This window comes from Engraulis encrasicolus, chromosome 18, assembly GCF_034702125.1.
Source record: "Engraulis encrasicolus isolate BLACKSEA-1 chromosome 18, IST_EnEncr_1.0, whole genome shotgun sequence".
Taxonomy (NCBI): Eukaryota; Metazoa; Chordata; class Actinopteri; order Clupeiformes; family Engraulidae; genus Engraulis; species Engraulis encrasicolus.
Genome location: NC_085874.1, coordinates 11,576,854 through 11,591,853, shown reverse-complemented (window position 1 = coordinate 11,591,853; position 15,000 = coordinate 11,576,854). Strand labels below are relative to the sequence as shown.

The 15,000-nt window shown below is 44.4% G+C and overlaps 1 protein-coding gene across 1 annotated transcript in view; it reads right to left on the bottom strand.

Moving 5' to 3' along the window:
- stxbp5a (syntaxin binding protein 5a (tomosyn)) overlaps positions 1–15,000 on the bottom strand; it is a 199,729-nt gene that overhangs the window by 184,092 nt on the left and 637 nt on the right. The window contains 1 exon segment of the mRNA XM_063223024.1: positions 10,200–10,297. Coding sequence (XP_063079094.1) covers positions 10,200–10,297 — 98 coding nt within the window.

Sequence of the window (15,000 nt, the reverse complement as noted above, 5' to 3'; positions counted from 1 at the left end):
CATGGCTGGCATCCACAGTTTCCCCTTTGTGGTAATACTGCAGTCTAGCAAAATCTTCTTCCTGAGCTTAAACTACCTGTGAGGGCTTGTGCCGATGCTACGGTGGCCATGGTGGGTGGGAGTTCCTGAATTGCCCTGGTCATGCTCAGTATTTTCAGAACAACAACAAATATTCTTGACCCTGCTGACATGTTCAAAAGTAAAATAGACTATCGTGTCTGCATTTTTTTTCGCCACCAATGGGAACCAAGTGAAACTCTTCTCCATTTTAAATTACAATCTTATGGGATGGGTTTTTTGTTTGGTGTAGCTATGACCTCTGTCAGCACCAGAGGTCATTGTGAACCTTCATTTCATGTTCAAGTTATCAATAAGTGTGACCAACTTGTTTTTTCGCAGTTTGGTCTGGTTTGGAAAAATCAGAATCAGATTTTTAAAAAAAAAAACCTGAATGCTTTGAAAATATTAATGCCATGCTGTAAAAGTGGCATACACCTTGGTGTGCTTGACAGCCAATAGACATTATACAAACATGTCTGGCCTTGAATGTTGGACCGCCCCATTGAAGGTCAGTGGGATGTCCATCATCATTGTAAAATCATGTTCAATAAATGTCATTTTTATGATCTGGAGACTTGATGATGTAAACGATTTATGCATCCGAGAGGAGACCATAATCGTTTGGTGTTATGTGTTCTTTTCACATGAAGGTCATGTTTTGACAATGATACAGGATTATTGATCGCATCTAGCCTTGTAATGCACAGGGGGATACTATGAATTGAAAAGACATTACAATCACCGCACTACACTATAATGCCAATACATTGACTATAATACATAACACATAATACATTGTGAATTTGTCATGGCCATATTGGTAATATCCAGGGCCGCTATTTTTTTTACAATTCCATCTGAAACAACAGTAACAGCAGTAGCAACAACAGCAACGGGATTTGAGCAGTGACCCATAGCTAACAATGGAACATAGTTTAACATTAAGGCCTGCAATGTGAGCATCGGCGTTGTGTCTGGACAGCCAGAGCCAGGTCCTTGACCTGGAAGTAAGGGCACTGACGCGGAGAGGCAGCGTTTGTCCAATGGCCCCAGCCTTCACATTATACTACAGACCCATTTTGCATCTAAAGTAGCCATTGTGATGCTACTATGTTGGCTTGAATATCACAGTCCATTGTGTTGCATAAAAAAATGGTCTAGTAATGGGGACAGTCTCCTGAGCAAGATATGAAAAGATTTTGTAATTCTTAACCCGTTAAGTCACGGCGTTATACATTTGCTGTTACCAGAATGGCAATGGCCAAGTCAGAGTGCATTACTAAAGGCCCTGTGTTATGTCATAGTATTGTCTAACTTTTTAATGACTATTACAGCGTGCGACTGGAGGTATGGCGTGCATTAAGGGGCTACAATGCAACATTTGAGAACATTTGAGGACAATTGAGAACAACAATCAAGAACAACAATATCAACATGAATATTGTATAATATGACCTTGATTTTCAGTAGTCACTGACCAAAGTGATAATAATTATGTTGGGCTGTCAAATTGATTTGATGTGATTCCTGTTACTATCTACACATAGGATTTAATTTATATTTCTGGTTCTATTGCATTCATTGACTGGAATCTGCTAGCCGTAAAGCAACGTTACCAAGTCCATGTGAGTCAATAAAAGCTAGACGTCAAGCAACATTACCAAACCTCTTGGAAATAAGGTTAGGAATAGGGTTTGGGTTTAGGCAATGTTACTTTAAAAGCCTACTGCTAGCGCTTCTCGACGAAGCAGCCCATATCAAGACAACACCGGCTCAGAGGACTGCAAACTTAGCCTGAGGCTAACTCTGATACAATACATCAAATTGCAACATTTATGCTTGAAATTGTGGTCTCTAATCAAACATGAATTGAAACTGCAACTGAATTGAATGTATCCATTTGTAATTCCATCCCCAGATGGCCAACCCATGTACTTCCACAAGACTTATGCTTTTGCCTCATCTGTATTGAGTTGCACTCTGTGGTCCTCTGCACATCGTCGGCATGTTATCATATGTCGCATATTGATTTGTGTCCTCTTGTGCAAGATGGATAAAAGCATCTGCTAAGTGTGACTGAATGTATGTGTAGCTACTAAGTGCAATGTGTAATATGTCACTTAAGTGGCGGTCTTTTCCGCAGCACCTGATGGTGATTCAGCTGCAGGGTCATTCCATCTGGGGAGTAGTTTGCGGTTAAGTACCTTCCTTGCTCACGATGCGACTATCACACCATTGGAATTGACCTCAAACCATCCAATATTTTTCCATGTACCGCAATTTTCTGGCTATGTACAGGTAAGTCACACTTCTTCTCATGGGTTGACTGGGTTACGTATACTAAGACAGATAATGCTAATGCGTATCTAGGGTAACCTTATCCAGGGGGAGCCATGTTTGAATCCGTCCTGGGTCATTTCCAGACCCAACCCCCCCCCCCCCCCACCCCCCCCCCCCCCCCCCCCCCCCCCCCCCCCCCCCCCCCCCCCCCCCAACCTTTACTGTCTACTCTTCAACGTCATGTCCAAATGAAGGCATACAAATCTTGAAAACATGTCTTTACTATAGAATCGCCATCAAGGCCATCATGAACATACATATTACTGACTTGAGGTGCAAAGCTTTTAACTGCCAGAAGAGAAAGAAGGGACCGTCGATGGGCCCATTCACTCTTTGTTGAAACATGTATAGCTACATCATAACAACAATGCTACGGCCGTACAAAGATTTTAAAGTGACTGATAAGTATTTTGTCATGTTGTAGTTTTTAAAATATAATTTTCCACTATGCATCAGCCATGGATTCCATGGTAACTTCATAGCATATGGAGTGGGATTATGATTAGCTTTTACACCAAAGCACTGCGTAACTGTTTGCGGTTGCAGATGTGAGTGTTTTTTTTTTTTTTACATGTTATTGTGCTCCATGACGTGTGTGTGTGTGTGTGTGTGTGTGTGTGTGTGTGTGTGTGTGTGTGTGTGTGTGTGTGTGTGTGTGTGTGTGTGTGTGTGTGTGTGTGTGTGTGTGTGTGTGTGTGTGTGTGTGGGTGTGTATGTGTGTGTATGTGCTTGTATCTGTTTGCATGTGTTTTTACTAGGGGTGGGCATAGATTATTTTTTTTAATCTAGATTAATCTCACTGTAATTATGAAATTAATCTAGATTAATCTAGATTAATCTATATCAAAATGGCTCATTCAGAAAAGGCACACTAGCAAAATAATGCCTCTCATCTTCAAAAAATGGTTATGTTGATACTTGGTGATGAAAAAAAATCACTGCAATATGAGTAAAGTGTGTCCAATATATTAGGAAGCATTTACACTCAGTTATAAGATACTGAAATTTCAAAATGAACAGCGCTATAAATTGTAGAGGCAAATACAGATAAATCTATCAAACATTTAGGCTATTTAAACAAAATTACCTCAACAATTCAGCATTTCTAATGGAGAGAGAGAGAGAGAGAGAGATAGAGAGAGAGAGAGAGAGAGAGAGAGAGAGAGAGAGAGAGAGAGAGAGAGAGAGAGAGAGAGAGAGAGAGAGAGAGAGAGAGAGAGAGAGCATCTGCCACTGACTGGTAAAAAGAGCAGCGGCTCCTTTAAGAGAGGGAGGAGCTCTGCGCGCACAGCAGCCCTCAGCAAAGCCAGGCTATTCGCTTTCTAGAACCTGCAGCACTGGCACACGGCGATTTGGCCTAAACCTGACAATTGTTTTCAGAGTCAGAACGCCAGAGGAGTTACAACTCGAAATGAATTCAGTTTGCAAAAAAAAAAAATCAAGCGCGACAACCGCGAGGATTATTACCGTTTGACATGAGAATATCTCACTGAGTCGCAAATGTGCGCGATTGCAACACAAACATTCAGTGAGAGTAGATATTGCCAGTTTCAGTTTGACAGTCTTCAAAATGCATATCACACGGAATGTTTTGCAATTATGGCACAGGCAAGATTTCTGGAAGTTGTTTAGGCTATGTGTTTCATGCAATGCGTGAGGAAATGTAGGCTATGTCGGGCTGGTAGCCTACTCACACACAATAATGTCTCTCTATGTTCACCTTAAACAATAACGTCTCTTTAGTCTACCACTTATGAAAAAGCACTCAAACAACACCTACCACGGCAGAGGGATTAATGTTTTCAGCATGCAAACACTTCATATTTAGTAGGTAGGTAGGCATATTCAGCAGGTGGAGAGGAGAAACGGTGGAGCGCAGTCTGAAAGCGTCTGTCAATTAAACGCTATGGTGACGTGCATACCCAAACATCCAAACATCCAAACCTATATTTTGAGAATAGATTAACGTGCGATATTTTCTTTATCGCGCGACAAGTGTCTTACATTAACGCAGCACGTTAACGCCGATAACGGCCCACCACTAGTTTGTACACATTGTATGTATACGGTATATGGGAGCATCTGCCCAGTTGCTGTGTGTGTGCGGGTGCGGGTGCGGGTGCGGGTGCGTGTGTGTGTGTGTGTGTGTGTGTGTGTGTGTGTGTGTGTGTGTGTGTGTGTGTGTGTGTGTGTGTGTGTGTGTGTGTGTGTGTTTATAGTAATAGCTTGCATCTGGGAGTGAATCTAATAGCTCTACAGGGACGACCATTGACAGCTTTCTTTGGAAAAAAATGACTTGTTAAATGAGCAAGGACAAATGGAGTGATAAAATGGCTACTGGCACAACTTTGATCACATCCCCAAGAGCAAAAAGCCATTATGCTATACATGGGGCGAGGGGAATGCTCAATGGACGAGGAACTGATATGTACACTGTGTGTGTGTGTGTGTGTGTGTGTGTGTGTGTGTGTGTGTGTGTGTGTGTGTGTGTGTGTGTGTGTGTGTGTGTGTGTGTGTGTGTGTGTGTGTGTGTGTGTGTGCGCGTGTCCATGTGAGTGTGTGTCCATGTATGTATGTGTGTGTGTGTGTGTGTGTGTGTGTGTGTGTGTGTGTGTGTGTGTGTGTGTGTGTGTGTGTGTGTGTGTGTGTGTGTGTGTGTGTGTGTGTGTGTGTGTGTGTGTGTGCGTGTGTGTGGTGAATTTTGTCCGTGTATTTATCAGAGGTGGTATGACGATATGAAAAGATATTATGACTGAATGCAGTGTGACTGTAAGTTACTAGGCTGTAACTACAGTTCTTTCTTGTCTGATTATCACTGACTTCGAATATAACGAATAACTTTTTCCAAACGACCTCGTTAACTCTCCTCCCTCAGTTTGCTACTGGTCGAGGCCAGGAAAGGCTGTACCGAACATTTTCTTAGTCCCAATAGAACATCTCTTCTAATAACTCGTCACTGCCTTGAACACGCCTCTACCCAGGGCCATTGCAGGCTGCTCAAAGTTGATTACTTCCCGACAAAATGGGTCTAGTTTCCGATTTCTCCGGACCTCAGAAATTATATTTGCATTGCTCCTGTCCTGACTAAGTTCTTTCACCCCCAGACCACAATTTGCAACCTTGCGGAAACGATCTTTGTCACCAATAAATGTCGACAAAACCCACTCTCTGCTCAACTTGAGTGAATATGTGGTAGATTCGACAACGCAGTTCAAATGCAGAAGACAATGCAAGCCACCATTGTATTCTACGTCGGCGTAAATCCTGTGCGACCATCCCGATTGGCTCGTTTGTTTTTCGTTAACTCCCCTTAAGTGAAGCCCCAGACGTATGTGTGGAGTAGGGCATGACTGCAACTATCTGGCGAGATTCAAGTTACTACAAACTTTGCCCATCTCCAAATTGAAGCATAGGTAGCCTACCCTCATTAAGATTCAAGATTCAAGATTCAAGATTCAAGATCCTTTTTCATGGTCCCGAAGGAAATTTGTCTTGGACATACATACAGTAGCTGCCACATACACACAACACTGATACACATGACGCAAAAAAACAATAAACAAAAACAAAAAAGCACATACATACATACATACATACATACATACATACATACATACATACATACATACATACATACATACATACATACATACATACATACATAAAGTCATACATACAAACATTAAGACATGTGAGACATTTCGCAAGTTAAGAGCGGCCATCAAGAAGGACGTAGTCCATATACTGTGCACACACACACATGCACGCACGTACCAACACACACACACACACACACACACACACACACACACACACACACACACACACACACACACACACACACACACACACACAAAGAAATAAAAACACATGCACACACACACAGAAACAAACAAACACATACACACAAATGCACGCACACACACACACACACACACACACACACACACACACACACACACACACACACACACACACACACACACACACACACACACACACACACACACACACACACACACACACCTAGAGGAGTCTATGGGATGCAGGGGCTGATTTGAGGAGAGCGGTGCATTAGTCTCTTGCAGGATCAGTCTGTATATCTTGTGCTCTCTCTCTCTCTTTCTCTCTCTCTCTCTCTCTCTCTCTCTCTCTCTCTCTCTCTCTCTCTCTCTCTCTCTCTCTCTCTCTCTCAGTGTCTGATTCTCTGGTCTCTCTTGTTCTTCCATCTCCATCCCCCCCCCCTCTCTCTGTCTTTTTCTCTCTCCTCTCTCTTGTCTTTCTGTTTTTCTCTCCTCCACTATACCTCCATCTTTCAGCCTTCTTTTCTCCGTTCCTCTCTTCGTGTTTTCCCATCCTCTCTCTGCTTGTTTCACTGCATCTGTCTCTCTTTGTCTGTCTGTCTGTCTGTCTCCATCTCTCTCTCCATTTCTCTCTCTCCTCGCTCTCTCTCTCTCTCTCTCTCTTGTCTTTTTTCAGTCTTTTTTCTGTCTTGTGTTTTTCTGCCTGTGAAGGTTCAGTCAGGTCGACTGCAGCGAGCTCCACAACTGCCATTTCATGTCAGCATCTAATCAACACACACACACACACACACACGCACACACACACACACACACACACACACACACACACACACACACACACACACGCAAATGCACACGCACACAGTCACACACAAAAATATGCACGCACACACACACACACACACGCACGCACGCACACACACACACACACACACGCACGCACACACACACACACACACACACACACACACACACACACACACACACACGGACACAGAGAGAGAGAGAGGTCAAGCCAGGAGACGACTGTATGAGGAAATTCAAATAACTGCCTTCAGCCTCCAGAATGCGAAACAAAATCACTCTCGCTACCCACTGCACTACTGCCACACACACACGCACGCACGCACGCACACGCACGCACACACACACACACACACACACACACACACACACACACAAACACACACAGCCGCTACATTTTTTAAAGAAGAACTCTCACACACAAAGCCGGAGCACACAAAGAGGCAGACGGACACTCATGAAAACACACACACACACACACACACACACACACACACACACACACACACACACACACACACACACACACACACACACACACACACACACACACACACACACACACACACACACACACACACACACACACACAAAGAAACACTGCTGCTTCTTTTTTTTGATCTCCTGGGCTGCATACAATGAGTCCAATATGTATTTGATCCCTTGCTGATTTTGCCGGTTTGCCCACTAATAAAGACATGATCAGTCTATAAATGTATGATAATATGTATTCAAACATGGAGAGACAGAATATCAAAAAGAAATTCCAGAAAATAACTTAAAATAATATATTTTAATTTATTTGTATTTAATGTAGGCAAATAAGTATTTGACCCCTCTAGCTAAAGAAGATAAAGTGCTTTGTGGCAAAGCCCTAGTTGTCTAGCACTGAGGTCAGATGCTTCTTTTAGTTGATGACAATGTTTGTGCATATAGTAGAAAATATTTTTGCCCATTTTTCTTTGCACATTATCTCTAAAACATTAATAGTTTGTGGCTGTAGCTTGGCAAATGGGAGGTTCAGTTCCCTCCATTGAATTACTATAGGGTTAATATTTGGAGACTGTCTAGGCCACTTGACAACTTTAATATGTTTCTTATTGAGCCACTCCTTCGTTGCTTTTACAGTATGTTGTGTATTATTGTAAAGTTGGGAGATCCAAAAATGGCCCAACTTTCAGTGTAGTGGTGGAGGGAAGGACATTTGCACTCAGTATTGCACATTACATGTCTCCCTCCATCCATTCGTTGACGATGTGAAGTTGTCCTGTGCCTTGGCCAGACAAACACCCTCAAACCATAATGATACCACTTTCATGCATGATGGTGAGGAAGGTGTTCTTGGTATCATAGACAGCAGTACTCTTTCTCAAAACACATTGAATTGTGATAATGCCAAACAGCTTGGTTTTGGTTTCATCTGACTACAGCACCTCCTTATCATATCCTAAACCAGTCTGATGTCCGTTAGCAAACCTCAAGTGGGACTGCACAGGTTCCTTCTGAAGTAGAGGTACCATGTGTGCACTACAGGATTTTAAACCTCTGTGGCATTAAGTGCTACCAGTAGTTTTCTCAGTGAATTTGGTCCCAGTAGCTTTGATATCATTGCCTAGTTCATCCCGTGCAGCTCTAGGGTGATTTCTTTCTGTTCTCATGATTATCAATTCCCTACAAAAGGTCAAATCTTGTATAGAACCCCAGACAGGCTGATGGATAGTCATTTTATATTCCTCACATTTTGGAAGAAATGCATCAACAGCTGGGTCATTAATACCCAGTCTTTTTCTTGTGGCTTTGCAGCCCATTTAATCTTTATTCAGGTCTAAAATCGTGTCCCTGATATCATTTGACCACTCTTTGGCCTTTCCCATGCTGGTGAGGTTGGAGTGTGACTGATTCACTCATACTATGGACTGATTCTGCTGATTAAATGTGTCTTTTATGCATGTAAGTATGTACAGGTGTCATTAATTCAGATGACAAGTTGATCGGAAGTGCCCATCTGGTCTGTGGGCCCGGAACTGTAATCAGTTGGCAGGGGATCAAATACTTTTTTTGCTCGATGAAATGGAAATAAATTAATATATATTCTCTTCAGTTAATTTCTGGATTTTCTTTTTGATATTCTGTCTCTCCATATTAGAATACATATTATCATAACATTTATTGACTGATCATGTCTTTGTTAGTAGGCAAACCAACAAAATCAGCAAGGGATCAAATACATATTGGACTCACTGTATATACTGAAAGTCTTCGGAGGGTGTTTTTTCAAGCACAGAGTTCTGAACACAAGATATTTCTCCCTACTGCCAGTCAACCACAAAATAAGGACTGCAGTATGGACACAGCCAATAAGATGTGAAGCTTGTACAGTATGCATGCACCAATGAACGAATGCAAAAACACACGCACACGCATATATTTCATATATTACCATTGTGACACTCCAACAAAACCTGTGCACAAACACACACGCACGCACGCACACACACACACACATGCACACACACACACACACACACACACACGCACACAAACACACACCCTAACCACTTGCCTTTAACCAATTTGGGAAGAACACATGATCCTTCCCTCCCTCTCTCTCTCTCTCTCTCTCTCTCTCTCTCTCTCTCTCTCTCTCTCTCTCTCTCTCTCTCTCTCTCTCTCTCTCACACACACACACACACACACACACACACACACACACACACACACACACACACACAGACACACAAACACACACGCATGCACATACGCACCTGCACACAGTGAGTGGTCATTACACTCCAGATCTTCCACTAAGAGTATATGACAGCACATAACTCTGTGTGGACAATACACTACACTCGCAGCACCTCACAAAAAAATGAAGAAAACAAAGCCACCTACCTTCCTCCCATCATCTCAATGTGGTGCTACACACACACACGTGCGTGCGCACACACACACACACACACACACACACACACACACACACACACACACACACACACACACACACACACACACACACACACACACACACACACACACACACACACAGTTGCATGGCATTGCAGACACACACAAGCACACACACACACACACACACACACACACACACACACACACACACACACACACACACACACACACACACACACACACACACACACACACACGTGCGCGCAGGCCTGGAAAGGATACATGCGCAGGGCTCCACTCTGCGTGCCGATGGCCAAGAGTTTCTGGACAGGGTCCAGGGCCATGGCGGAGGGCTGGTACGGGAAGCCATGACGGACAGTCTGCAGGAAAGAGGACACACACACACAAACACACACAGATACACACACGCAAAGACATACACACATACGCACACACACAACGCATGTTACTTTCATAGTTACAGACTAGACACATGTACACATGTATAGGCACACACACAGACAAACACACACACACACACACACACACATATACTGTGAAAGTTTGTGTATGAAGGTCATTATCCCTTTTTATGGTTATTAAAACACACACAGACACAGACACACCCACAACATACACAGAGACACACACGCACACACACGCACGCACGCACGCACGCACGCACGCACGCACGCACGCACGCACGCACGCACGCACGCACGCACGCACACACACACACACACAGACACACACACACACTTTATTGCCATCTGCATAAGGGAGGACACATGCATTACTTTTATTGTTATCAAAGTTAGGATGATTCTTAAGGCTAGTTTATAGTATTCCTTTTCAGGCAAAACAGATCCCTACTTTACGACATTGTGGATCCTTTTCTGAGGTTGCTGAGAGAGCCGGCAGAGAATAACGGAATAAACTCCTTCCGTCTCTTCCATGACCAATTGTATTTTTAAAATCGAGGTGAAAAATCGATGTTGTACTAAGCCTGTGCAAATATCCCAATGCTTCTTAACTATGTCAATATGCGAAATGTAAATAAGGATGGCTGGCACACTTAAATAATCTATTGCTAAAGTTGCAGGATTTCTGAAGTGTGTCTTTGAGAAGAAGAAGAAGAAGAAGAAGAAGAAGAAGAAGAAGAAGAAGAAGAAGAAGAAGAAGAAGAAGAAGAAGAAGAAGAAGAAGAAGAAGAAGAAGAAGAAAACACTACACCCTCTGCTGTCCTGGATTCTGGACTCTGCCTGAATTCCATCCCCACTGACCAGGCGAATACACCGGCTGCGAAAACATCAAGCGACAGAGAATCGCTGGACTGTGCAGCAAGAGCTATGTGATCGATAGAAGCGACAGAGTATGTCAGCTAAAAGCCTGGCGGTAACAGCAAGCATTCCAACATTCCCATTGGCTGTGATGGCTGTCGCCGAACCGCATCACAGCTAATTTGCATACTATTAGCTCAAGTCCAACTACAAACTGTCGCTCAAGTCGCGTGAATCGTCTCTAGTCGTCCAAATTGCTTTAGTCATGTGACTCAATACAACGTCAATTACTTCTGTTTCAGGAATGCATTTTTGTTAAAAATTAAAGTTCAAGAGAAGCATAATGAAATTTGGCATGCCTGATTTACCACCTGCTTTCTTTTCTTAACTAAGCAAATGCTAAGGCCTATTAGGTCCTTACTAAGGTTAAATTGGTCATAAATCCCTTATTGTGCATGAACAAGACATTTGCGAATACATGCCTAACAAATGTTTGATTTTGCTTTGTACATGCCTTACAAGTTACTTATACAGGAACATTGTATGTATTAGTGCCAATAGATGTATCCCTAAAATAAAGTGTTACCGACATTTCTTAGCCGTGGCAGTACTTCAGCACCACGGCCAGCGATTTTGCCCAATACGCCACATAATCTATCTCAGTTTCTTCAGTGCAGTGGTCCCTGCGGACCCTGTGAAGCACTTTGATGATCGGTCCACCGCGTGGACAGCCACTCTCCTGCAAGAGCGGCATGATCACCAGAAGTCCGTTCTCCAGCAAGAACGAAGATGAATGCATACATGCTTAATCCAAATTTCAGATAGTGAACTAATAAATTGTTGTTTGGCCCATAACTTCTAACTAGCCTAAATTAATGGATTTGCCCTAATGTTTCTAGCTTTGTCTTCACAAACATCTGTGCACGCACTGATCTATGTAAGGTAAGCATATTAAATGCATTTCTTTGAAATTCTGTATTTAATATATAAGTTTATAAATAGGTGGATGGGAGTGGTAGGAATGATGGGGGACTGGAAACGTCGCGTTTCGGGGATATACCTTCAGCAGGATATACCTTCGGCGACTGCATAGGCCTAGGTGTTCAACTCAGACAAGTAGACATTCGCTCACACACTCATATGCCATGCAGGTGCACATCTGTGCTGTATCGGAAGTGCCAGTCAGACAGATGTCTTTTACTATTCTCTCTCTCTCTCTCTCTCTCTCTCTCTCTCTCTCTCTCTCTCTCTCTCTCTCTCTCTGCTGCTATGCCACTTTTCATATGTAGTAAAGATGTGGCTTACTTGGTCCTAAAGAGTAAAACAGGCAGACTGCAAGACAGGGTGTGAATTGAAAGCATATCACACATGTAAGCCTGTGTGTGTGTTTGTGTGTGTGTGTGTGTGCGTGCGTGCGTGCGTGGTGAGTGGGAGTGTGTGTGTGTCATATGATAAAGCAAATTATGTAAGACAGAAACACCTGCTGATGTTCATAAGCCCCACAGCACCCCCACCACCACCATCTCTGTCCTTCTCTCTCTCTCTCTCTCTCTCTCTCTCTCTCTCTCTCTCGCTCTCGCTCTCGCTCGCTCTCTCTCTCTCTCTCTCTCTCTCTCTCTCTCTCTCTCTCACACACACACACACTCACACACCGACTAACACGCCTTCTGGCCTATCGCTCTCCCATTTATTTGTTTTCATTTAGCCGGTGACGTTTCATTTAGCATCAGAGGTTATGTGCACGAGTTTGCCTTGGCCTCAGCTCGCTCGTGCGCACGCAGCAGGCGCGTCAGCAGCGCCGTTCTCCTCTCCTCTCGATGGATTCTTACGTAAATCATTATTTTAATCTGCGTGGAGGGCCGTGCACGTCTGATGCGGCCAGACAGACAGACAGACAGCCCGCTGCACAACCGAGGCCGCGTGTTACTTGTGCTGCTGCAGGTTTCATTACAACGTAGCTCGTGCGAACCAATTAATCACCAAAGACCGAAGTCTCAGGGGCACACACACACACACACACACACACACACACACACACACACACACACACACACACACACACACACACACACACACACACACACACACACTGAATGCCTATGGTCTAAGATAAAGGCAAATGTGGGGTGAGGAGAATATCTGAGAGCCTATCTGAAATGTAGCCTATACACTTGGTGACGATGACGAATTTAAATCCGCAAACGAACGTCGGTATACGCGTGTAGGAGGGCTTGGGGGCTGCCAGCAGTGGGCTAAAGAAAGCACATGGGAGAGGACGAGGAGAAAGGTGTGATTTTGAAGCACGCCTGTGCGACGTAAAATCGATGCAATTAGCGACGATACAGCAGCGCTTATCCTGTTTCACCGCCTCGCGCTGATCATTCTAATCAACTAGAACATCACTTTCGCAGCTCCTTGAAGAGCACGCGGGGACAGCAGGCAGGCTGAACGCGTCCTGTCTATCCACTCCCGCCATTCGCATGTGAGCATGACAATGATTAACCCTAACCCTGCCCGTTGAGCTGTCAATGGACCTTCAAACGAACCCCCGTCTCTCTCTCTCTCTCTCTCTCTCTCTCTCTCTCTCTCTCTCTGCGTTCGCCGTCATCACACGAAGCCACTGTTGACATGTTAATCCCTGTACAGCAGATTATGCAAGAGGCAGTTGTTTATTCCGACCCCACATCCTCCTATCACCAGCTTCCCCGCTATTTCTTAGGAGGAGCTGCTCTCAGCAAAAACAAAAAAGCAACGGGACGGGATGAAACGGCAAAACCCTGTCGCCTGCCACATAACCATCCCCACCCACAACCCCATCGCTGTCTACCCCTAATCTGATAACGGCCCGGGCCAACACTGTCGCCAATAAGGAAAGCGTGGACCGCGTATGTCTCGAACGTCAACGAGTCAAGTCAAGTCAAGAGAAGAGGAGGCATGGGTCGCGATTTAAGCGCATGTCCATTGTGTGCCTGGTGTTTTGGTAACGTGTTGCAGTCTTGTCTTGAGTGTCCTGTAACATTTGGTCAACACGATTCGTTTGAATGGTGTGAACTCTACCACTATAACGAAATAAAATCAGAGGAACCAAACAGCAGATCATGACTAGCCCATGACATAGTCTGGACATAGGGCCATGCCTGTCCATTTGGACCCCCCCCCCAAACAGAGAGAGAGAGAGAGAGAGGGGGGGGGGGGGGTATGGCACGAGACTACGACATTGAGATGGGGAAGAGAAAGAGAAAGGGGCTCTTTCTGGGAGCCATCGACCGCCGCAGCACCACAACAGCCGCACACTCACACGCACACACACTGCTTCAGACGATGCGCATGGCCAAAGCACAGCACTGCAGGAGAGGAGAGATATCTTATCTGAATTTCCCGTCTCTCAGTGCTCTGAGGCGTGCTAGCCTGCATCCTACATGCACAAACACACATGGGCTTTCGTACACACGTACTCTCTCCCTCATACACACACACACACAAGCACGCGCGCGCGCACGCACACGCACACACACACACACACACACACACACACACACACACACACACACACACACACACACACACACACACACACACACAGCTGTGTGAGCTGATGTCGCATTAATTAAACACGAGGATATCCACGGAAGAGTGCAGGTAGGGGTGACGGGGCGGAATTGCAGTCACCAAGGGTTTTTTTCCCTTGCTATGTTCTGACGGAGCAGAGCAAAGACTGCACTTAACACTTATGTGGTGGGGATGGAGAGCAGAGGAGGATGCAGCAAGTTCAGTTTGCCAGTCATTATGGTGGTAGTGTGTGT